Raw genomic sequence first — 25,724 nt, 5'->3', positions numbered from 1 at the left:
AAGGCAACTTCATGTAACTTCTGTGTCTCTTCCTTCTGTTTGAGCTGATGGGTAAATGTGAATGAACAGTTTTACTCTCTCCTGATTTGGATGTTAAAGAATTTCTCACCTTTCTCATTGCCTCATCCAAAACTCTGAACTAATACATTTATCCCCAGTTTCATTTACAACTTTTATCACTTATTTATTTGTGCAGACATCTTTACCTCTAGTCTTCTAGGTGTCCTGCTGCCATTTGAGAATCCTTTCAAGCTCTGCAGTATCAAGATACACTCACTTCCTCCCAAGAATCTTCACCACCCCCAAACATAATGCTCTGTCTTTGAGATGTATTTATTAATGCATAGCCCAGTTTGCAGCCTGTCTGGTGCTTGTGCAGAGGAGTAGGAGGGAAGCAGTTGTACACAGAAGAGCTCCTAGTTCAGAAGCAACCTTGTGCCCTCCTCTCAGTAGCTTCCATCAGGGCAATTTTGCCAAACTATGTAGTAGATTCACATTATACAGGGCAGAAGACCATGAAGAAATGAGCTGTTGCTTCATTCCTTCTTCACTGGGCAAAATAAAAACATTCAAAATTTAGCAAGGTCCAACCTGGCAAGGAGTGTAGGCTGTCACCCAGCTTTCCAGCCACTTCATACCAATTGTGGAAGCATCCTGCACCACACGTGCCAAACTCCATTTGGGGGTTACATCTGTATGTCACTGAAGCAATTAAGAGCTCACTAGCAAAGCCATGTTCTTGTTCAGAGCCATGTTTCCCCCCCACTGGCCCACATTTTAAGAAACTCTAAGGAAAAGCACAAAAACTGGCACAAGTCCTCTACTGCTGAAGAGGTCAAATCTTTCTGCAGCTCCTGGACATGTGATGCAGAGCTGTGTCTCTCCCATATCCCACATCTCTGCAGTAAAAGAAAATGCCCTTACACAGGATTGACTCTTGTAAGGCATCCTTAGAACAGAACTGGATTTCAACCATAGCAGAACACTCAAGCCTATGAGTTCCTACAGATGTAAAGTCTTCTCACGTCACTGTCAGTTGCTGTGAAAAAAAAAAAAAGATTTAATCTACATTACTGGCAACGATGTTTGCTAGAAAGTGCTATCTTGCACATACATTTTCCTCAGGATCAAAATTAAATCCTATGGACTCCTGGGATTGCTTGTCTGGAAGTCTGCCAGACAGGCGCTTTCCTACAATTATACACTGTTGTGTCAGTGCGTGGGCTTAGCCACTGCTTAACAAATTTACTAGATAAACCTCCATGACTCATGCAAACAGCACTGAAGTGGCTAACTACCATATACTGGCAGGGAACTGATGAATCTTACTTCAACAATGAAAGAACTCGCTTGAATAATGAACTAGGTTTTGGCAGATCAATGGAGAGATGACTGATAGCCTACAATAGTCCACATCACAACTCCATAACAAGAGTGGAGCAGCAGCAAGGCAGGGTGTCACAAGCAAACAGCAGCCTTTCAGCATCGTTCGCCCATGGTTCTAAAACAGGAGGCTTTAGAACCAGATGTGACTCAGGTGAGAGCATGTCACTCAATCTCAATAGGAAAGAAAATGTCCTGTTCTCTCTCTTTAGTATAATAAAAGTAAAAGCAGAGCAGGATATCAAGAGGAACCCACCCGTGCTCTCATTCATCAGCTGTCACCTGGAAAATAACAACTTGAGATCAAAGTGGCAGCAATCATATCTATAGCTACAAATCATCATCCTGGGTATTTTTAAGATGGAAATAAGAGGTCAAGCATTTCAAGCCATGAAATTAGAAACTGAGTTTTGAAGAAAGCTGCTTAGAAATTGCTCCAACAGCTGGCAGAAATGATAGGTTTACCAGAGAAGTTATCCTATACAATCACCACAACAAATTCTTCTGATCATACCAAAACAATTTGAATTAATAAACCATTAATTCACCACATTTTAAAACCACTAATTGAAAAATAATATTTCTCCCACAACCACCTCCCCATAGATCTGGAAGTAAACAGAAGCCAAAGCAAACTATGTATATGAGATGCAGGTATCTCCCTGAGGCAAGAACAACAAAACATCCTTTCTCAGCTCTTCTTGGAACTGATAGATGACTAAGAGATTCTTGTGGGACTTTCACACCCTGAGAATCAGTGAAGTATTCAATGTTCATTGACATTCCTGCCTTCAATATCTTGTTCTGACCTTCCCTTGCAGCAAGGACCATCGGAGCATTTCAGTGACCAGTGGAATATACTGGTTTTCTGTTATTGATTAGATCAGGTACACACTGGCTTGTGCCCACTCAGCTGGACAAATAAATTCATGAAAATGTTATATTTACGGGGCTAGACCGACTCTCTAAGCTGCTCTATGTCATTCAGAGCAACTTCATATGGACAGGGGCGAATTGATTGTTCCAGGCTACACAAGAAGCGTGCAGAAGTGTATCAGAGATCTCATGAGCTGCAAGCTGTGGGGCTGGCCACTTTTTCTCCCAGTGGATGCGCAGCAGGGGTGAAGGCATATGGCAATACACAAACTCTTGTCACTTAAGCATTCAGACTTGTTTCTCCAGGAAACCCCATCTCTCCTGAATTCTGCAAGTTGTTTCACTCTGCTATATTGCCACCTTGCCCAAAATGCCTTTTCCCTTTTACCAACTTTTTGCTCACTGAAGTCCTGGCTATGCTGAGTTGCAAGATAGTAATGTTGTACAAACAAAAAGTATATTTCTGTCTTCTTTCTTAATACATTCCTTTTTGGGAAAGGCACAAAATCAATTAGTTTTACCTCACCATCTATGGCTGTGTTGCAGAAGCTTAAAACCTGCCTGTGGACTGAGCTAGAGCAACAGAGAGCGCAGAGACCGAGTTTCCAGCTATAGGCTGTGAGCTGACAGCAGATAATGGGAGGTTTACAACAAAGGTCTTCATGAATGATAAGTGATTCCTGGTCCACTCAAAGGATCTGATGGATCTACTTGTTTGTTCTGTTCTGTTCTGTGCAGAGAGGGGACAAAATGACCTATATGAACACAAAAGGAGCTACAAAAAAATCAGATTTTTAATGCATATTCAGCAAGTCTAGGCAGCAAATGCAGAAGGGTATTTAAACAATAACCCTTGTAAAAACCACTGTCACACAATGCTTTGTGCTTGCTATTTTTAGCTTTTCAAGTGTCAATACGAAAAAGAAAAAATATTGCTGAACAGCATTGGACACCAAGAAAAAGCAAGTGAGCCAGAAAGAAATCTAAAGCAAGCTCCACAAGATGAGGTTGAGTTATTCAAAGCTCTCTTTTCTGCAAGAAAGGTGAAGTATTTCAGTCTAAATATCCCACCCGATTTTGTCCTCGGTGAACAAGGAAATGACAAACTGCCAATCAAACTGAAAAACATACCTATTCATCTGGGTTTCCCCCACCACCACCCCGCACTAAGCAATGCTTTATCAGCAGCTACAGAATCTTAATTCAGCTATTTTTAACAAGTACACCAATTTGCAATCCTGCCCACCAGAAGGATTTGCAAATCTCTCTAAATACTCCTCGCAGGTCCTGATAACTTTGCCAGCGCGAATAGGAAACTTCTGGCTTGCAGACGAAGCCGCTGCGGGCTGACAACGCAGTGAAGATTTTCTTTCATATCTGAAGTTTGCATGAGTAGGCAGCTGGGATTGTGATGAATTACCATCTCCGATTCCAGTGCTTCGTTTAAGACATTTATTTGGCACAGTCTGTTAGAAAAGACGCTGCCAATATCAGCTACCGGTATTAGCAAACTTCTTGAGGAAATCTACCAAAGGTATTTCACAGCCTCTCTCTGTTTGTAACAGGAGTCAGTTCACAGACTGGAGTTTTTTATCGATTGAACTGTAATTGAAATACTGTTCCAAAAGAAAAACTGAAACATCTTGTGTTGAAAACAACTCAAATAATTTTCAGTTCTTAGTTACACCTTTTCTAGGGGCCAAACCCTTTTCCCAGGCTCAGTGGCCACTTCAATTGCCCGAGAAATTGCGTATTCCAGCAACTATTTGTTGTGCCTTCCTATCCCATTTTGGTGTTCAGGCTGTCATGTTTTGGCAGCTGGCACTGCAAAGTGTCTTTTTACAATCCTGCAGAAATATTGCAATTATAAAGCCCATGAGCAGTACCTACTTGGAGGTTTTTATGTTTTCACACCAGTATTCAATCAACCAAGCAACTTCTTTAGATTTCAAAGCAGTCATCATATGAATATTCATGAACTTCAAATCTTCAAATGTTCATTGATATGTTTGCAAAAGATTCTATCATTTGATTAAACATTTTTACACTTGCAAATAATCTAAAAAGGTTTCTTCTGTCTGTAGCCTTCCTGTCTGCCACAGTGCTCTCCACCCCACTCACATTTATTTTGATGGCATTATTTTTATGCAATAAGCAACTTGACTGCGCTTTTGCCATGCTTCTTGAATTTTAGATTCTACTTTTGAAATTGCCCAAAAGCCTATAAACCTACTCGTAGTGTTCCAACCGCTAAGCTTACACATGCCACTTGTAAATTTGACATGTGCCTGTAATAATTTTGTAGGTGACGCTTATGAAAGCTATTTAAATCAGCCAGTGGCACATATAGAGGTTGCTGTAAACGTCAATTTTGAAACCACTATGTGCAATCCCCATCCTTAACATGTGTTTCAGAGATGAAAAAGCAAGAGTACAATCCACCCAGAACAAATACAAAGCAGGCTACAAGCTCCATTTCCTATTCACTTACTGAGGCCATGTATCTATTCAGTTGTTGTTGCTATTATTATTATTAATTACATTTATATGGCTCTCACCCTACCTTAAATCATTTACCACAGCTGCTCAGTTCCTTCTGTGAGACCCTCCTTTGCAGGGCAACTGAAGTCCCGACAAAAGCCAAGGTAAGCAAATGTTACAATAATTCAAGTGTTCTAAAACCATTTTATTCACCAAATCACCAGCCTTCTGTAAATACTACAAAGCAGTTACGACAAATGGCTAAGCAGCACCGATAGGTTTTCTATGGCCTAGCTGTGACAGCACATTAATGCTCTGGCTTGGGGATTCGCTTTTTTATGGACTTTGAAATGTTTGGAAACACGTCAACCCATCGTGTAAAGATGCTGTTCAGCAGAAATTTCAGTGCACCGTGATGCAAACAAAGTCCTAAAACTGCAATGTCTCTTTTTAAAAAGGATTTAAAAATCTTCAAACAAATAGCTTTAATCTTCCAAAGGTCTAGAAAGACTTTAGCAAGAAAACTTCCTTTTTATAGTTCAGTATTTCTCTGAGATGAGCTCAGAGTGTTAGCTGAGATAATTATCAGAGAGATTATGCAGATCTTATTTTCAAAAGGTTTTGTTTGCTCTCTTGTTACATAATTGCTTAGTGTTTGGAAGGAGCTCAGAAAATGGGAAGGAGCAGAGAAATACCAAGCATTATTTATTTAACAGAAAAATAATTCTCCCAAATGATATTAACATTTTCAGCAGTCTTTATTTTGAATTTTGGAGATCTCCATTAACCTGAAGAGCTGCTTCATTATCTCACCTTACCAGCACATGAAATGAGAAACGTGCCTTTCCACTTGTTTTTAGACTATTTCAGTGGAGCTGCAGAACAGCAGGAAGCAGACCAAAGGTGCAATATAGTGTCTTATGATTTCCTTCACTTCTAGTTTTGCAGGTGACAAAGGTCACCACATTCAGGAGATAAAATCAAGATCTGTAAGTCAAACCAGTGCCAAAAAGTACTCAATCGCCTTACAAAGTCACTACGTGTTTTACTACACTTACTGTCACAAACAATTGAAAAGCTACAGCAACTATAGAACTTCAGCTCTTGTTTTCCATAATCCGAAGTTCATTTCATTATTATTTACTGGTACTACAGTCTTTTTAGGATGTCAAGAAAGCTTACAGCAAGTGTGCTATGCAACTACTGTACGAGCTATACAACTAGCTTTTGCTTAAATACAATAAAATCAACTTCTACTCACAGCCAACCATCATCATGGCCACCGAAAAAATCTTCTCTCCATCAGTGGTTGGTGCTATGTTTCCAAATCCTATTGTTGTAAGGCTTGTCATGGTAAAGTAGAGAGAGGATATGTACAAGGAGTCTTTACTGGGTCCTCCTTCCCACTGCCCTGAGCCAGTGGTGTTGTATCGATATGGTGTCCCAATACTCAGTGCCAACTGGTAGAGCCAGCTATCTGTTTTGATTGTATTACTGACTTCATCTATAACTTCGTAGTCCCCAATGCTGTACCATATGCAGGCTAGCCAGTGGGCTACCAGTCCAAACACACACACCAACAGTACCAGTACAGCAGCACCATATTCCAGGTAATGGTCCAGCTTCCGGGCGACTCGACCGAGTCGTAGAAGACGCACCACTTTTAAGGAACTGAAGAGGCTACTGATGCCCTAGAAAAGAATAAAGAAAATCGTTATTTAATCTGGAATATCCTGTTGGTTAACACAGAAGGCTGTGCAGCAATTCCTGCATCTGCTTTAAATCTTTCTATACAATTTTTTCATGCTCCAGATCATAAAATACAAGATCAAACCCTCACTCCCCTGCAGTACTTTAATCCTCATCAGGGTAAATCAAATTTGACACTCATTAGGTGGATAAATTACTTTGTTCAAGGTTAGTCTTTTCAAGTAACAGAAGAGTTCCATGAAATCTAAAGTGAGAAACACCAAGTTTATTACAAAAAAAAAAAAGAGGGACTCGATACATTGCCAGTTTGAAGTAAACAAGACACTGTACTTTGACGTCTAAGAGGTCAAACGTGGTGGAAGAGCAGTCACAAATAGAGCTACACCATCGAGCAGTGTCTTCTTGAAGCTCCTCAGAGAACAGTACTCTGCTAAATCCAAGCAGATGATTGCTATTCTGACCAAAACAGGGGTCCACCAATTTAAACAATTCTTAGTATTAATAGATGCTCAAGAGAAATGTCAGAAAGTAATTTTACTGGGTAACTACAAAGAAATCTGCCCGTTGTTTCTCTCATCCATCAGAGGGTAGCGGTGTAAATTCCTCTACTCCAACAGTCTCCAAGTCATATTATCCTACTCCACAGCTAATGTAACCCTGGACATTTTGCTACGTAGAAGATATTTCACTGACTGAAGTTGGAATTGACAACTGTGGCCACATAACCTTTCTGAGTAAGGGCAGTACAGACGACAGGGCACTGGCAAGAGAGACACATGCCTTTGTATATAGATTTAATCTCCTTTCTGATCCACATATATCCAAATGCAAGTGTTTGGATTTTTCCATAAAAGATAAATGAAGTACAAATAAATGGAAGTCCAAATATTTAGGGAACAGAAGCACAGGGACCATCAAAAAGTTAATAGAATCATCTGAGAAGGAACAAGAAATGTGTATGTCCTCCTCAATGCACAAATGGCTTGCAATGTATTTTAATGGATTTTATAGATGCAGAAAGAGAAGAAAAACATGTTCCTGATCTATCGCAATCCCATGATATACGTAACTTTTGCATTAAATTAATTAGTGGCTCAAAATAGAAGGTTGGCAAAGGAAGGTTTCTAATATAAAACATTCAGAAGCTGAAGACATATAATTTAAAGTAGAAATTAAGACATAGAAAGCAATGAGGCAAACATTCCTAGTTACTGTGCCAAGATTAAATTGCTCTTTTCGATGCATCGTTATCAAATCAGTCTAGTCAAAACACTGGCTAATTATATTATCAAACAGTAAAAGACGAGTTTCTGGAGTTTTCCATACCAGAAAAACATTAATCTCTTTTGCACCTATGTTTCTTTTTACAACTAACATTTGAAGGGTAACACACACCTGATATTTCTAGATGTAATCTGTTCAACAAAGTTCTTGTATGCTTTTCAAATCCTGCTGGAATTTGTTTCAGATCCCCAAATCCTTAATAAATTGAAGCTCTGCATTTGCATTCAGGCTCTCATGATGACTAACACCATGGAGGGAAGTGGAATTTTCCCATTTTGATTTCTGCATTTTGCATTTACACAAGACACAGATCTAGTTTATCATTCTCATTTCCATCTAAATGTATATCTACTTATTTGCTTTGGGGTATATGTCTGTGAGGCACTCTGAAAGGCCTACTAGAAAGTTCTTTAGAATATTCATTATACAATGTACTGGGGCCAGTGGACTACTGAATAAGGGTCACACACCCCCAGGAACAGTATCTACATTTAAAACGAAAACAACAGTGTAGTTTAATAGCATACATCAGGAAATTAATCTGCCATTTGTTCCACTCAATTATCCCTGATTCTCAAAGTTTACAACTTGCTGTGAAATCAGAAGTTTTTTGAAGGATCAGGTCCTATTTTGTCATTCAATAAGATAAATATCATTTCCATTTTACTTACAGTCACTGTTCATTACCAAGATTAAGGCCAGGGAAGGAGTTAGAGACATGGAATCTAAACTTGGGAATCCCCATATTCCATCCAGTAGTTTATGTTCATCCCAGTGGCAAAGCTTACACTGCACATTCTGCTGCACAAACCCTAGTCAACTCTTGATCAGAAAAATTTACAGCCTGACATTTCATCCTCCTTGCATATTACATCTTCTCTCTCCAAGTTACAAAGGCACTTTAGCACTTTTACAATACAAAAATACAGCTTTTATTTCAAAGTCTGGGAGAAAGATTGTGCTGTGATTATTTTTTTTTCCCTAAGCACAGATAACAATCACATCTGTTATGCATAAAACAAAGAGAAATGTTTCATTTTAGCTGACATTGAAATGTATTCTTCCTAAAGAGTAATTACTTTAAGTTTCACTGCAAGTCTTAGAGCCAGTTTAGTCTGATCCACTAGTTTAAGGTCAAAGAAACAGAGATATATTTATTGAGTATTCACATTGCATGTCAATCTTGCAAAATATATAGACAATATTGGAAGGTTTAAGAGCTTATTCCATAAAAATCTACCTAGGAAAGAGAAATTAAGCACGTACTAAATGAACGTGTGATGCATCACACTGTCTAAGTACTGGGTTGGGTCAAGCCAGTATCTTTATACTAAAAAATTGCCTGATGATAAATGGACAATTGTTAATTGTACAAAACTCTGCCTGTGATTCAGCAATGACCTCTTTGGTGGAAATTATATGAAAGACTAAGCGCCTTGAATTAAGCTTGGACTATTAAAAAATTCAGTGTTCTAAACTCAACTAATTGCTGGCAGCCTTTAATTCCATTTTTCATTTAACTGAATTTATGAACCATAATGAATATTTTGGAAATCCTTCTACTAAAGGATGAGCATCTGCTCTAACTGAAGTAACCTTAGCATACAAAGAACAGGGACATGATTAGAAAACCTGAATGAAGCATTAGAAACCTTGAATGAAGCACATAATTCCAACTGGCACTAGCATCACGCTTTGACACTGAAGATCCAACCCTCTGGGAGGAGCATTTGTCACCTCTACCACCAAATTTAGTCAATAGGGTCAATTGTCCATAATATACCTGCTGATCTGTCTTCTCTGATGGAGAATATCTCATTATGTTAGGAATCATCCAGTCCTGCCCCTGGATGTTTTGACTAATGTATTTGATCATGCCTTAATCAGATGAGGACATTCAGCTTGCTCATCTTCAGTCACCTCAGCTGTAGAAATCTTTTAACTGAAAAAAACACCTACTCCAGAATTGCATTTTGTGTGTCACATTCGGAACCAAATTCTTATCTGATACACAGCATTGACTTAATTGTTACAAGTGTGAGTCACAAAAGATGTTCTCAGTGACTTCTAAGGCCATTGGATCAGGTGAGGACACAAGCAGTAGCTGTGAACCAGCCCTTTTTGTAGCACCATTTCTATTTAGCAAACAGCCAAAACCACCACAAAAGATGTAGACAATATAAAATGTAACCTGAAAGACATTTTTGAGGAATGGACGTTCAACTTTAGAATTGAAATATTCATTCATGATTAAACAAAGCTCAAGTTCATTGACATAAGCACCTTGAAAAGTCTGCATTCCCAAATTATCTCAATATATTAAGAAAAGAAATTCAATTTGATAGTGTAGAAACAAGTGATGACACCACTCAGTCAGAAATGCTGAGGGACCATTCCCTCATATTAAAATTACCTGAATCTTGCCATTTCAGATCCTAGATGTTACTACACTGTCAAACTTCAGTCTTCCAGGATGAAAGAAGTGTCTAAGCTGTGTCTGCATTTTGCTAAACTTTTCTGACGAAAAGGTGGAGAAAGATGTTTCCTGTAACTGTGATACACACAGTGGGAACAGACCTCTGCACCTTGAGCAAGAACAGGGAGCTAAGTTCTCTTCTGTTTAATGAATCCCTGATAAGCCAGGCAATAGGAAGGATGAATCTGACAAAGTCAAATTATTCAGGTGCTGAAGGCCAAACACACAAGAAGATAAAGGGAACAAGAGACCTTATAGCGACCTTCCAGTACCTGAAAGGGGCTACAAGAAAGCTGTGGAGGGACTTTTTACAAAGGCTTGTAGTGATAGGATATGGGGCAATGGGTATAGACTGGAGAGGGGCAGATTTAGACCAGACATAAGGAGGAATTTCTTCACAATAAGAGTGGTGAGACACTGGCACAGGTTGCCCAGGGAAGCTGTGGCTGCCCCATCCCTGGAGGTGTTCAAGGCCAGGTTGGATGGGGCCTTGGGCAGCCTGAGCCAGTGGGATGTCCCTGCCCATGGCAGGAGGGTTAGAACTGGATGATCTTTAAGGTCCCTTCTAATCCAAACTATTCTATGATTCTATGATTGTCACCAAAGGAAAATGAAGGCTAACAAGTGCAGAAAATCATTCAAGTCAATACGACTGCCAGAGATGTCTTCCTACATCACAAAATAGGGAGTGGAGTCTGTTCATTTCTAAAGGAGACGCAGAATAGCAGAGCTGCAGTGGGAAATTATTGCATAAATGTTTAAAAAAGTAAAACAAAAAGAAAAACTGTCAGTACTTTATACCATCTAAATATAGTATAACATGCTTAAACCTCAAAACTGAACCCCAGTATGCTGAAATGGTAAATTTGTCCATATTTTTTTTTTCTATAAGGGAACAATGTGTTTTTAACTGTAGGCACTTTTTCAATTAGATTTCACTCCACAATTTTTTTATTTATACATTGTTAGCTGTGGGCAAATATGCAACAGCAACAAAAGATGAAACATGCATTTTAAATATATTCTATAACTGAAATCCTCCCAGCTCTGAAAATGGGGATCGGTACTGCATCATTTAACAGAAAACACTGTCCCAGAAAAGGTCAGAAGAAAAAAAAAAAAAGAAGAGCTTTTTCACTTGTCTTGATGTTCAGCACATCGTGGTTTTGAAGAATTTAGGGAGCAGCCAAGAACCGGAGCTCGGAACCTTTCTATGAAGTGCTGTAGGGCATGTTGCCACTGCAGTCAAGGTGTGACTGTGGCATATACAGACCTTCTTAAGCTAAACTGAAGCTAATATGCTTAACAGTTGCAAGGTGCAAGCAATTACAGCAACCTGCATTTAGCAAAACTAGCCATTAAAGTGATCAAAATCCTCTGAGGAGTGTGCAGCCCAGGCCGAGCTCTTTATCTCCATGCAAGAGCAAATGGTTTCACAGAAGCTGAGCTCAAGCACACCTGCAGAAGCCACAGCAATGCCACAACTGAGCTCCAACCACGCTCTGGGGGTGGGATTCCTCTCACGCAATGCCACAAGATTAGGGCCTGCCATCCAGTCGGTGTGAACCGTCCAACTTTCCTCTCTAGTGAGTGAAGAGAGAGGCACGTCAGGAGAGTGATTCACCCAATCTATCTCAGACAACGAGGATGGGATGAATCACTCCCGGAGCTGTCTCTCCCTCCTCCCACTGAATACAAAGAAGCTAAAGCCTATCACTTACACAGCTTTACAGGGGGGGAAATTAAACCCATCCTTAGAAATCTGGATAGCCTGGATCTGGGCATCATCCAAACCTGTATTATGTTATTACAGAGATGGATATTACAAAGCACTGCTTCACAATGTGAGACTTATCTTTCTCGATATGAGCTTGGAGAATAAATGCTATTAATAACAATAGGCTGAGATTTTCTGCAGATGCAACAGCATGCTTATTTCTTTACTGAGCAGTCAATTACTCCACAGAAAGTGATGCTACACTACATTTGCTTCTGATATGATTTTGAAAAGTCCCCGTTGGCGTGAGGAAGGAATTGAATCCGTTCATTAAAAAATCAGCAGTCACAAAGTAAACTGGACTGGGGTTCTTGACCTCAAAAGGGCAAGAGCGAGTAAATTATAAATGACAGTATATTGAACTATAGACAATAATAAGTGAAGGCGACTGGACTGCGAAAGATAAGAGAGTCAGAGACCTGGCAGCCAAGGACACCTGGAATGCCCTTACATCAAAAGGTACAAAATATCCAGAGGCTGTATCTCAAAGAAGGGGGAAAACTTTCAAAGCTGGGCATCATATCTAAATACATAAATAATCATCAAAAAGAAGAAAACAGAAATAGAGAACTAAAAATATATGAGAAATACAAACCTGATCAACAGAAATCTACACCTTAGATGGTAAAAAGAATAAGTATAAAGTGAGAATTGCTAAATGTCAGGTTGAACTTTTCCTTGTAGAGAACATTAAAACAAATACTCAAAGATTCTTTACATTCATAAATGAGAAAAGAAGAACAACAAAGTGATCAAACTGCAATGAAGTAAAAATAATCCCAGCTTGGGCTAAAAATTAAATTATTCTTAGCCTTAGTTTTCAAGGATGATGTTGATGTTTTCCAGAAAAGCTAATACATCAAGAAGGAAATAAAAAAATACATTACCTGAACAGAAGTTAAGGGAAGGAGTAATTAGAAATATTGAGATACATCAAAATACAATCAGTGTAGCAGTGGGTTTGCTAAGCTGAGGCTAGCTGGGATCTAGCCAAGTTCTCCTGGCAGCTTTCTCTGATAACACACCCCATTTTCTAAACACAAGACATGCATTTTTCAGTAAAGTGACAGGTGAAAATATTAGGAAACACAGAGAAAACAGAGACTATAACTGGGGTTGAAAGGTGACTGAGGAACTTGTGAACAGGATGGCAAAATAGAGACCATACAAAAGTCTACGATGGGTTACAAGTGACAACTCTCAATGATCTCATTGTTTTCTTAGTGATATAAGCAGAAACATTAAGCGCTCTTGAATTCTGCTGATGGCACGCCTTTGGAGTACACTGTCACTATAAAGAATATCAGGGTGGGAGTAAAGGAAAATGTGATAAAGCTTAACAATACAGAGTCTCAAGGTATTCACTGCAGGGCAAATTAACAAAAATTTCTACTACAAAGCTCCTTGACTAAAAATGACCAAGATAATGGGTTAATTCCACAGTGATTTAGATCAATCAGTGGGTTGCACTCACAGAAAAGCTTATCCCAGCTCCAGGACAGATCATTTGAGTGTTTGTGACATTGAGAGGAAAAGCCAAACCCCACTTTCAAGGTGAAGATGAGTTATCCACCTGGAGTAGAGCCCTGGTGGGGACATATACATCCCCTGGTCTAAGGGGATGTATTTAAACTCAACTCCTTGCAGAGTGAGGCAGCTGGAAAGGCCAGAAAAAAAATCATAAAATTTCAGAAAAGAGGTTCCTAGACAAGATGAGTTTGTTTAGATTAAGGAAAGGAAAATAGGTGTGTTTGTGCTGGGGGAGTGGGATGACTGTTCTTTCTAAGCACATCAAGAAGATAAACATGAGGGAAGGAAAAAAAAATATTTAACTAAGAAGGCTGGCACTGGGACAAATGTGCAGACTGCAAATTAAAACAGATTTGCAGACACCATGAGTTAAGGTGGATTTTGAGCAGTTTATGGGAAGAATGATGCGATGAACCTGCCCACCAAAGCCAATAACTCAGTGACTGAAAAGATTCCCATGAGTTTTAATCCTATTATTTTTTTTCTGCTTTTGTTTTTATCCTCTGAAAAGTTGAAGCGAAGCAAATAAAGTCTTAAGGGCAGGATGCATCACATCCCAGCCTGAACTATACCGCAGAGGGATCTTCATCTGAGCTAGTCAGATTAGTATGTCGTTACAGTCAGTGGTGAGAAATCAGCATTTTAGGGTGGGGTGACACCTCAGAGCTATTTTGAAGCATCTTAGAACATGAGGAGCCATACCCTCGATGACCCTATATCTCCTTGTAGACTATGCCTATGTGTTTTATCATATGAATCCCGTGCTTAGTACATATTGAAATACAGGGCGAACATTTCAGTTAAAGAAGCATGGGAAAAACTTTGATCACCATTCCCTCATCAGAAGTAATTACAAAAAATAAATTCACCCAAACTAACCCCTTAGCCAACTCTGTAAAATTAAGGTAGAGCTCAGCATTTGGTACTGAGGCACTGAAAAAAGCACCATTTTTGTAAACCTTGGGCAATCTTTACCAAGCAGATATTACATGATGGTACATGGTGTAAATGAAAACAAAGTGCCTAAAGGTTTTGGGAACAACTGAAACAGTGAGCTCTTGCCAACACGAGCAGGTGAGCCTAAAGGTGCATCTCCAGAAGGTATTATTCTGTGTAGTGCAGGAGGACTATCCAGGAGGATGTATAGGCTATTTGAATTTAACTAGCAAATCATTCTCAAAACAAATTTTTAGAGCTAAGCTACTTAAATGGAGCTTAGCTCTAAAATCCTCGGTTAGCTCCTTAAGGCTTCTTTACTGAAGTTAATGTTAAAATAAATCTTCCAACATATCTCAGAAACTCTTCGTTTTAGGTAAACAATTAACGTAATAAAGTTGCAGAGTTACAAATCAAAATGCTGAAATGAGAAAAAAAGCGACTTCTCTGATTTATCACCACTTTAAGAACTGAATTTAGGGCTGCATTCAATTACATAGATCCACAAGGGAGTAAGGGCCTTTGCTTCTGGACAAGCTATCTTGATCCTGGGTTCAGATGCAAGCAGAGCCCATTTAATATTTGACCCTATACCAGTGGCAGCAATGGGAGTTGCGACTGCAATGAGCACAAAATTGAGTCCTTAAAGCAAAAAAGAAAGCAAGTAGATTTTCTCATGCAAGTTTGCGAAAGCACCACTAAATTTATTACTTGATATTTATCTTTTTTTTCCATGAGGATGGGGGAGCTTTTCATACTTTTTTCCTCTAACACAAATGTCAATAAGCTATAATGTTTTAAATAAACTTCTAGTGAATTGTTTATGGCGCAACTGTGCAATGCAATACATTTCAAACAGTGAGGAAAAGAAGGTCTATTTTAAATTATTTCTTTTAGACCCAAGTTAAAGGGGATATGGCATATTGCACTATTTATTTGTTAGCGCATCAGGGTGCCCTACCAGGGAAAAGAGAGGATGATTCCATAAAACACTGTTGCAACTTATTTAGGGAAGGTGAATCGATGATGACATGGGAGGTAGAGGAAGGAATGTTTCATTGTTTGGGACAACTCCTCAGCAGGATACTGGCCTTAAATGCTGCCAATAGATTAATGCCAGCAACAAACTGCAAATTTCCTATTCCAGGGAAGGGGAAGCAGGAGGGGAGGGAAGTCTGGAGGGAATAATCAGAGCTGTAATATTTCTGAACGTATTTCTGGATATCCCTGATGTCATGGGGTCTATGTAACACCAACACAGTCTTTAACAAAATGAAGACTCACACCAAGTTATAAGGCCTCCTTCCTTCCTCCCATTCAAGTGCAGAAGGCATCTTATGCAAAGACTCTGACATTAGCCATGCAGTTAGTTTCTCCAAGGCTGTACCTTTGCTCCATTTTTGCAGAGCAATTGCATGTCCCTTAGCCTGTGTCTCTCTCCCTCCCCTGGACAGCCAAGTACAGCAATCTCAGTAATGGGGATTTGCGCTACTACCATCAGCATTATTTCAGTGAGTATCTGATCAGATTATTTCATTTGCCTCATTTCCTTTGTAAGCCTTCCCCTCCTCTGCAAGCAAAGGCATCACACAGGACTCGAAGCTTCCCTTCAAAGTACTCCACACACAATTTGGCCCAACAGAACTCTGCATCACATAATACAGCTCAAACTAAAGATTTGACTTAAGTGGCTTGTACCCAACATCTGCTTCCCAGTAACACATGCAACACATTAGAAGAGAAAAAAAGGGGGAAGGGGGAGAAGATTATATAATTAAAGTTCAGTATGCCATAATCTGCATTACAGCAGTGCAGCACGGGGTTACCAGGTCACATCCATCTCATGGGACAATTTTGCCTGCCCTCCCACCACCCTCTGCTTTGACCTGTTCAATAGTGTTCACTGTCAAACAGTGGCAGAACTTGAATAAAACCATAGCTTGAATAAAAGCTAGAGACACGGTGCAATTCTGCAACTATGGGCAATAGGGGTGGTAGGGGTAAATAAGCAACAGCGGTGACTATCCGTAATATATGCCTAAGGATACATTTACATTTGGACATCACAACGAAGCCACTGTATTATTATGTTGTGATTTTCTGCACACTACAGCAGGATGACAGTATTCTTCATAGTTAATTGCCTCCCAAACGCATAATAAAGGGGAAAATGCCAGGTGTCAGACTTATGTTGCTCAAGTTTAACACTTGGCTGCAATTGGGATTCAGTTATGGGAATTATTTTCTCCACATCAGTCACCTAGTTTTAAGAAAGGTAGCTGGCCATAGACTTTCTTTCAGAAGCAAAGCTACATTCTTGAAACACTGATTCATCTTCACCTTGCATATATCACTCAGGCTAGGGTCCATAAACCCTTCTTCAAATATCTCCTAGAAAGGGAAAGCTTGCTGTAAAGCACCACAGATCTGAGGATGGCTAAACTAGCTGTATCAGCTTTTATTTGCTTTTGATGTACAGACATTGCTATTTTAGTTGCTATTAATTGCAGTGATGTGCAAAGAAGTTTTTGCCACTGCTGAAACCGATAAGAGGAATTGGAAGAAGATTACAGTCACAGATCCCATGCTTTAATATGACCTGCACATCACTAAATTTTGAAGGCCACTGGGTCATGTAGCCTTCTTACATTCTTAAACAACAGACATAGAGCTTCAAAGTTTTAAGTCTTTTAAATTGGTCTGCTTTTGCTTCTAGCCATTGGGTCATGAAAACTAATTTTTGCAGAGAGGATGATCTTTTATACAACTCATTTCAGAATCACCTATTTGGCTATCTGGATGTATCATCCTGACATCTGGTCCCACTCCTCACAGTATGTGCCATGTTTCTGGCAGAGACGAGATCAAGCTTCTAGGTTTTCTTCCATTACGTACTCAGAAATTTATGAATTTCAGTGAAAATTCCCAGAAAAGAAAAAAAAAATCCATTCGGCCAAAAGCTTGTCTACCCACCTAGTCTTGGTAAATTTGTTCTATATACTAATTTACAAAGACTCAAAACACAGCCCTCAGCAGCACTGTACCAGCATGCCTGTACCTGAGTGTGGGTGCCTGAGGTCCTTCCAACTCCAGGTACACTCCCAATGGCATTGACCCATGTGGGGACATGAGCCAAGGACCTCAACAACATCCTGGTTTCCCTGGGATATAAATCTAGGCATTTAGTCCCAAAGGGAGTTGTAGCATGGTTTGATCATATCTGAAGAAGCAATGGGATCAGCATCCTCAGGCACACTAAATCGATCTACTGACAATTTCAGACCAGCGTGACTGATAATTGTGACTTCCATAGAACTGATGGTTACCCATGCTATAAACAACCTTTTGGTAGCCCAGACTGAGTGGTTGGATACTTATCTTGCTGTATTAGGCAGAACACATATAAAGGCTAATACTCAAGGCAACGTAATTCTTCAGCTTCAAAAATACGGAGTCATGATTTTAGAAGTACAAGTAATGGTGCATAAAACAAGAGAAAAAAATTCTTACATATAGCTAATTACTCAGGGAAAAAATTATAATCATTATAAGTGACACGTAACTCCAGACAAAAAATGACTTCCAGTCAAACAACTTTCAGTGGAATAATAATAGGAACTTCATGCGACTAAAATCTTTGGATCCAGGCACCACATCCCCCACTATTCCGACTTTTTTTCTTTATCTTTTTAATTTAAAAGAAGAGACAGACAGACAGATAAACAGACGTGATTTTGGACTAACTCTGAACTTTTGAAGAATTCGTTTACTTTGGAAAATAATCTGCCTGGTTTCAGAGACTCTGAGCACACATCCTTCATTCTGGCTTGTGTGTTGAAAATTGGCTGGATTCCTCAGCATGTTTTATAGTGTTCCTTCTCACACTTCTATACAAGAAAGGTTTTCTGTATGGCTTTGGTTTAGCCAGAACATATTTCAATGCAAGTAATGTTTCCCAGTTAGAAAATATGCCATGCATTTTTCTGATTTCTAGGACTATCATTCTACCAATTTTCTTAGATAAAGTACGTATTCCACTAAGGATTCCACTTTCCTCTATCTTAGCTCATTTTTCTCCAGCCTATTTTACCTTGTTTTCATACCCTTTCAAAACCTCTTATCCACTTAATTCCTCATCCATCACATCAATTTAGATCACTCTGTGCTGTGTGAGGTATCTCCCTCTCTCATTATCTTACCTTTCCACCTCGTCGTACATCCAAATCCCCCTGAGCAGACTGCAACAGCCTGGCTCTGTAACTCCAAGCATGGAAACCTACACCTCTAATTCTGCCTCAAATCATCTTAATCCCCCCAATTCTCAATTCCTGTGTCATAATCCTTTTCACCATATCCTTCTACTGAGGCTCTATGTTCACTCAACAACAAAATAACTTTGATTTGCAGTCATGATTGCCTCAGGTAGGAGTTTCACAAGACTCCAGCCTTGGCCTAATATTGTCCTTAATGGAAATGACACTGTTCCTACTCCAGCCGAGACTGACTGCATTTGAAGAACTCAAACCCTCAGCAAGAAAACTCACATTTCCTTTTCTCAAACTCTTTTTTTGTAAACTTTTTACTTATAACCCTCATTCTGACATGACAAAACAGCACTTAAGTCCCTAAGGCATTTTACACAATGACTCTGCATGAGAACATTCTAGCACCTCTATCACATATAGTAGACACAAGTCTAAATTTCCTTGGTTATATCCTTCTTTATGCATGAGGGATCTGCCCATGGGAAGGCAAAGAAACTGCCTGCAATGATGTCCCCCCCCTACTCCCCGAGTCTCCTAACAACTAACAAAAGTGCATTTGATGCTTTATGTAGAAAAATGAGGGATGGAGGTGGGACACATAAGAGAAATTTGGCAAGTCATCTTTCACTCTTCAACTTTTAGGGCTGTTTACTCTCATTTGGGTTCATCCTTCGACACCATCCCAAGAACTGACAGAGCATCTGAACCTGCCCCAATATGTTCACCACTAAACTCTGATTTCTGGTTAACTTTTTCTGAAATGACACAATCGCCAACTTTGATGTTAAAGCCAAATGCTCTTATCCAACAACCAGGGCCAAGAGAAAGAGCTAAAACCTATCAGAATCAAGAGGTAAAAGAACTCTGATCTCTCCTACTTGCCTTACAGAGGAATTTTCACTCTCAAGTGAGAAATATTCTACTTTAAATCGGGAACACTCACCTTCTAGTAAGAAGCATTTAAATCAATCAGAATATTTCTTCCAAATTAAGCTTATCAATTCACTTATTCCTCACCTATGAACAATGCTTGAGCGCACTGCTGCTAGTGGGCCAAAATGTTAAATGCCAGAAAAGAATTGCCAGTTAAAACAAATGTTAAAAGCCAAACAAAGTTAAAGAGTATTAATAACTACAACCACCCAGAACACACTGACCAGATCAAAAGACTTATTAAATGTCACAAAAGAAGACATAACAACAAAAAAAATCTCCCCTGGAAGACAGAGAAAAGGGTCTACAATGTAGACCCGAGGAGTAAAGACTGACTGTTTACATACCTCTTTTCAAAATCATTTCAATTCTTTTCAGGCACTAGGGAAAAAAGGAGTTGAAGGGGTTTGAAATCAAGTACATAAACAGTTAATACTCCAATGCTGGAGGCTCCAGGGCCATAACACACCATTTTATGAGAAAGAAATGCTACTATTGGTTTTCTTATTAAACAGGAGTTGATATTCCATTCGTCTGAAAGTAAATGATAGCAGTTCTAGGATCGCTGCAGCCTATAATACCTTGTTATTGTTATTAGATTTTGGTTAAAGTTTGCAAATTTATATGTGCCTCAATTACAATGTACTATGCCAATGTTTCTCTTCACTGCCGCAAATATTGCAGATGGTTTATTTCCCATCTATATGTTAGAGAAAGAGGATAAGCTCATCATTTAAATCTGTATTGCTTAGGCACAGAAATTTTCTGTTTGTTTTTGGTATCAAAGCATATAAATCTGGAGATAACACTGCATTTTTTAAAAAATCAGGTTCCCCTTAGTCTGAAATACTGTTATCTTTAAAAGCTGCATTATATTTACAACCTTGATAATACCACCTCCTTCTATAGCCTGACTGTACAACCTGCTTCCAGACGGGCAGCCCTCATATGATCTTGAATTTAAGCTGCAAGTATTATCACTTCTGTCATATTTGCTATAAATAAAATGGAACAATGTCAAAAGCTGGTACTCAGCACAGAGACAGGGATGGAATTTTAAAGGACGGCTACAAAATCTGCGCCAAGGTCTGTGTTAAAAAATAAGTGTAGTGAGGATATACAACTGCAGAATTTGAAAATTTGAAAAAAAAAAACCCCAATGTCCAAAAAAAACCCTGTAAAATATTAAAAAATGAACAGAGGCTTTTTCATCTCTTTATGGCCCTAAAGGTAAAAGGCTCTAGAAAAAAATTAAAACAAGTCTTAATGCCATTATAGTTGCATTTTAATAATGACTTTCTCTACACTGATTTGTGCATGCATTATTTCTCATAGTTATTGCTTGTTTTCTCTATTATCTTAGGCTGCAAGCTCAATTTCATAAATGTTAATACATTTAGCAGTTGAAAAGCTTTAATTCAGTGTTCGTGTAAGATATTTATGTTTGATTTCTTCAAACAGTTTCTAAAATTCCAGCAGTAACTCAGAAACTGTTTAAAAAAAAATTGAGATAAATCTCTCTCTCAATCACACATTTTAAAAGACATCATAAAACGAAATAAAATTACAGCATGATTCAGAAAGTAATCCTAGGGCAGGATTTTTAAAATGTTCATCCAAAGCATTCTCTGCTTTCGTATATGTCAGTGGCAAATTTGCCACCAGCTTCAACCAGAGCAAATACAGAGTTTTGATTATTTACGTCAACCCATATCAGTCTGCCCTGCAATGGATTAGGACTGCTTAAAGGCAATCACTGGGTCTGAGCCAAAAAGGGCAGCTGTGGCAGGGGGACATTCCAATTGATCCAGCTCATTTCGATATGGATGTGCAACAATGCTTTGGGATGACAAGAGGTTCTAAAACCCACATCCATTACTATACACATGGCACTGAAATCACAAGACACTTTTTCTCCAATACAGGAATGCCGTGTAGGTAAAGCACAGCAGCTTAAGGCCATCCCTACGTATTTGCACAGAGATTCAATGGTTTCTTATTGCTGCCAGATGCCTGGGAGCATGCTTCTACATTAATCCCTAATTAAAACAACCCTTTTAAGGTGGACTGCAACCACTTACCTCATCCACATTTTCAAAGGCATTAATGATGTCATATGGTAAACAGGACAAAAGATCAATCACAAACCACGTTTTCAAGTAGTTCATCCTTATGAGTTTGGGATCAGAAATAACTTCTCCACCAGGGCCGACAAAGGTCGTATGAAAGTTCAAAACAATGTCAACCAGAAAAATAACGTCCACGACACTGTCCAGCACAAGCCAAGCAATGTTGTTCTGTTTTGTCTTGAAGGAGACATTATATGGAACCATAATTGCTGTGTAGAAGGTCAGAATTAAGATGACCCAGTCCCAAGTAGTCTTAAAAGCACAATAGTGTAGTATAATGTGTGGTGGAGTCTTTGGAGCTTCTTGCTTGTACTGAGGAAGAATATCAGATCCCAGCTGGAGAACCTGTAAAAGACAGAAAAGAAAATCTTACTATTTGTAATTAATGTGATTCAATAAGGGATCTTATGGATTCCTGTATGGAGCATCACAAAGACAGGACTGTATCCATTGGACACTGCAAGTCAAGCCACAGTTTCTAAATAATCTGTTTTATTAGGAATGTGTGGTGGCAACTATCGCTCAATGAATAGGAGCAGCATGGCATCTAAGGATATTCTTCAAAAAAGGGAGGTTTTTGTGGATGCACTGAGGGAAAACCATGCCAACAGCAAGGACAGAGAGGCTCCACAAAGATTGTGCGTACTGCCACACCAGCAATGCTCTGCAGTTATGAACATGAGTATTCCTTCATATGTGGAAGTGTTACAAGACTCATCTTTCATGCCTGACCTCTTTTTTGAAACTACTGTATAGCCAGAACAATACCCTATCAAAGGTAAACCAGACTTCAGCCTTGCTGGTTGATCTTCTTCTAAAATGAAGCATTGCGGGCACACTTTCTGCCCTAACAACCCTGGCAATAGCATGCTGTCTTCTCATTTTCTTCAAAAAGTTGTTGCTCTTATAAGCTCAGTATCACTAGTGGGTTTTCTTCTATTTCTTGTAATTTTCTTTTTTGCGTATGACTATAATCTCCTGCATGAGTACTTTTGTAAAATGTGGAACTGGAAACATTGCAAAGCAAGCAAGCCAAATTCACTTCAGATATTCCTCCTAGCTAATCTAATTACCTCTTATCTCAGTCCCACACAAGAAATAAAAGCACAAAGGAATGCCCAAGGAGGCAATATATTGCGCTGACAACTGATTCATGTGTATTTTGGAACTAGTAACACCTTTTACATTTGGAGACCTCAAGCCTGCATGGGATAAAATAAATAATTCCAGCAACTCATTTCAGCCCTACACCTATCCCACAGGGGAGCTGATGCACTGTATTTGCAGGGACAGCTGGATTGCAAATAGCAGTCCCATGTGTGTAAAAAATGATCAAACATAGGATGCTTCCTTGATGAAGAGGAATAAACAGCACAATAACTAAGAATATGAACTCAAGTACCACAGATATAGATTTTCCATCATAGAATCATAGAATTATAGAATCACTAGGTTGGAAGGGACCCACTGGATCATTGAGTCCAACCATTCCTAATACTCCCTAAACCATTCATTCTTTACAGTCTTACTTTTAAGATGTGGTAGCTCTTACTGAGAACAGACAGTAGAAGTCTGGCTTTACTGAAACTCTGTTCTTCAGAAGTCACCAAGGGACAACAACAGCAGCAGGTCTTGCTCTGTGTTGGAGGATGTGGCTTGCTAACATGTCTAACGTGGCCCAATATCAGGCTGCAACTTGACTGGATGCAAACCTGCTTCTGCCTACTTGTTACATCCTCCCTAATATCCAATTTAGCAATCATGACCTGTAAGGAAATTCAGTTAAGTTGATATAATGAAAAACTAAGTTATTGTTACATTAGTTAGCCATTTGTTTTCTACAGAGTCAGCTGAGTTGTACAAATTTATCCTATGGCCAGAAAATCACTTAGACTCACTACAGAGGCAGCACTGAGAGCGCAGCAGAGACCTCCAGGAGACAGTGGCTGTTCCTTCTGCCAACAGCCTCATATCACACCAGCTTTGGTGTAACACAAAGCCGTGTGTTGAGCTCCAGCTAAACAGGAATGCACAATGAGTGGTGTGGTCCTAATGGCACTCATCAGAGAACTTCACAGATGCCAAACGTCTGGCAAGACCCATAAAAATATCAACCTCCATGTGTCCCTTCCCCATTGACCAGCACAAGAATCACTAACACGACTCTTATAACCACTCAACGGGCAAGGTTCAGCTGGCCACTGTGGCACACTGAACTCACTGATGGATCCATGGGTCCTTCCTTGGAATAAAAGCAATGAACAATACAATCAGTTTTTCACAGCAGCCTTTGTGCAAATACATGCAACTTCTTCCAGTGCCAGAACCATCCCCTGCACTTACCACACCATTTCGGCTTTGACTCGTAATCTGGTCATTATCTCCAGTTATCTCTTTGGACTCATCTGTGGTCAACACTTTACTGTCATGACAAATCAGGACTGGGACTTCTTTCCTTGGCTTATCCAAACCTATTTTTCTTTGCCTTCTTCACTAGGGCAGGAGCTGGAAACAGGCTCACTACAGCTGGAATAATAAGCTACTTATGGCTCAAGCAGAATGTGATGAACATATACTAATAGTTCCCTATGCTTCCTTTGGTGGAGTGCTTAGGAGCTCCCATGGCACTGTAAAAGCATAATTATTATTCTTAACATAATATCATGCAGAGTTTGACACAGTGAGTGGGCGGCAAGTGGCTGTGGAGACCACTGAACTATAATGATTATTTCTTTCATGCTGCATTTATTTTTAATTTTAAACCACTAAAGAATACACAATATCTTGTTAGTTAGCTGCATTCATCACAGACTTTCTGAATTACTCTCGCATACAACCAATGTAAATGGCTGATAACTGTTAAGCCTGATTAAAGTGGGCAGTACATTCTGCAAGGGATGAGCTGTGATAATAACACTCCTTCTCAGACACAGAAGTATGGAAAATGGGGACTGCACAGCATTGGTATATCTCTACTTATTCCTGACAAGTCTGCATTCCTGACAAAATGCCTTCAAAGCATTCTGCAGCTCTAAACGACTTGTAAGAGTACATACTCCTCAAGCAACCTATTTCAGGAAAAAACTTCTCCCTTACCTGAGCTTTTTGTACTGTTTAACCTAAATCTTCCTTGCTGTGACGTAATTCCATTACTTTTTCTCTAACTATAGTGGATCTGGTGAGAAATTTTCTCCCTCATTCTTTGCCATTAATCTTTAAACATATTTGATTATTGTTACTATATCTTCTGTAGTTTTCCCTTCCCTAGAATAAACCAATAACAGGTATAACTGGATCTACAGAATACTGAAAGGTTATGGATCAGAAAAGCAAGATATGAAAGTAACTCAGAAGTCATCCAGACTATTGGTAGGGGATAATTCAAGGGGAAACATCACACTGCCAACACATGAAAACTGTGGGTTTCTATTCTGATTTTGAGTAGAGTTTTTATTATTGAAGTTAAGTAGAAACAGAAAGCAAACCAAAAAAAACCCCCAAACCATTTAAAGCTCCTACCAGTTCTTAGCACCGAATGCAGGACAAGCTTAGGGCTGCCATTTTCAGTAGCCCCTTGAAGTGCCAGTGCCCAAAACAATATAGGCAACCCATGGACGGTGCATATGGAATTGCTACGTGTACTGTTTAATCTGTAACTTCTCACATTGCTATTATCGGTAGAATTGTGCTGTGCTATTTTAAATACAGAGAGCGTGAGAAAACGTATCATAGTCAGCATTATCGGTAGAATTAGGCTGTGCCACCATAATTGTAGCTTCTCTAGCATATGCAGAATGAGAAGAAGACCATCAATACACTGGGTGACCAATCAGCATGAGCACTGTGTAAAAAGAGAGTAGCTGTGCAGGAGTGCTACATATCAACAGCCCCTTAGTTTAAAGATAGGAGATATTTAGCTGCTTCCTTATCTACTCTCTTGGGAC

At 39.3% G+C, this 25,724-nt stretch overlaps 1 protein-coding gene across 1 annotated transcript in view; it reads right to left on the bottom strand.

The window, feature by feature from the left end:
• KCNH5 (potassium voltage-gated channel subfamily H member 5) overlaps positions 1–25,724 on the bottom strand; it is a 169,633-nt gene that overhangs the window by 99,946 nt on the left and 43,963 nt on the right. The window contains exons 6-7 of the mRNA XM_009564375.2: positions 21,733–22,125; positions 6,002–6,431 (exon numbers count right to left, since the gene is read on the bottom strand). Of these exons, the coding sequence (XP_009562670.2) occupies positions 6,002–6,431; positions 21,733–22,125 (823 nt within the window). The remainder of the gene's footprint in view (positions 1–6,001; positions 6,432–21,732; positions 22,126–25,724) is intronic.

The sequence above is a fragment of the Cuculus canorus genome, chromosome 5 (genome assembly GCF_017976375.1).
Source record: "Cuculus canorus isolate bCucCan1 chromosome 5, bCucCan1.pri, whole genome shotgun sequence".
In the NCBI taxonomy this organism is placed as follows: Eukaryota; Metazoa; Chordata; class Aves; order Cuculiformes; family Cuculidae; genus Cuculus; species Cuculus canorus.
Note: the sequence above shows the minus strand (reverse complement) of the source record. Positions and strands in the feature narration are given on the sequence as shown.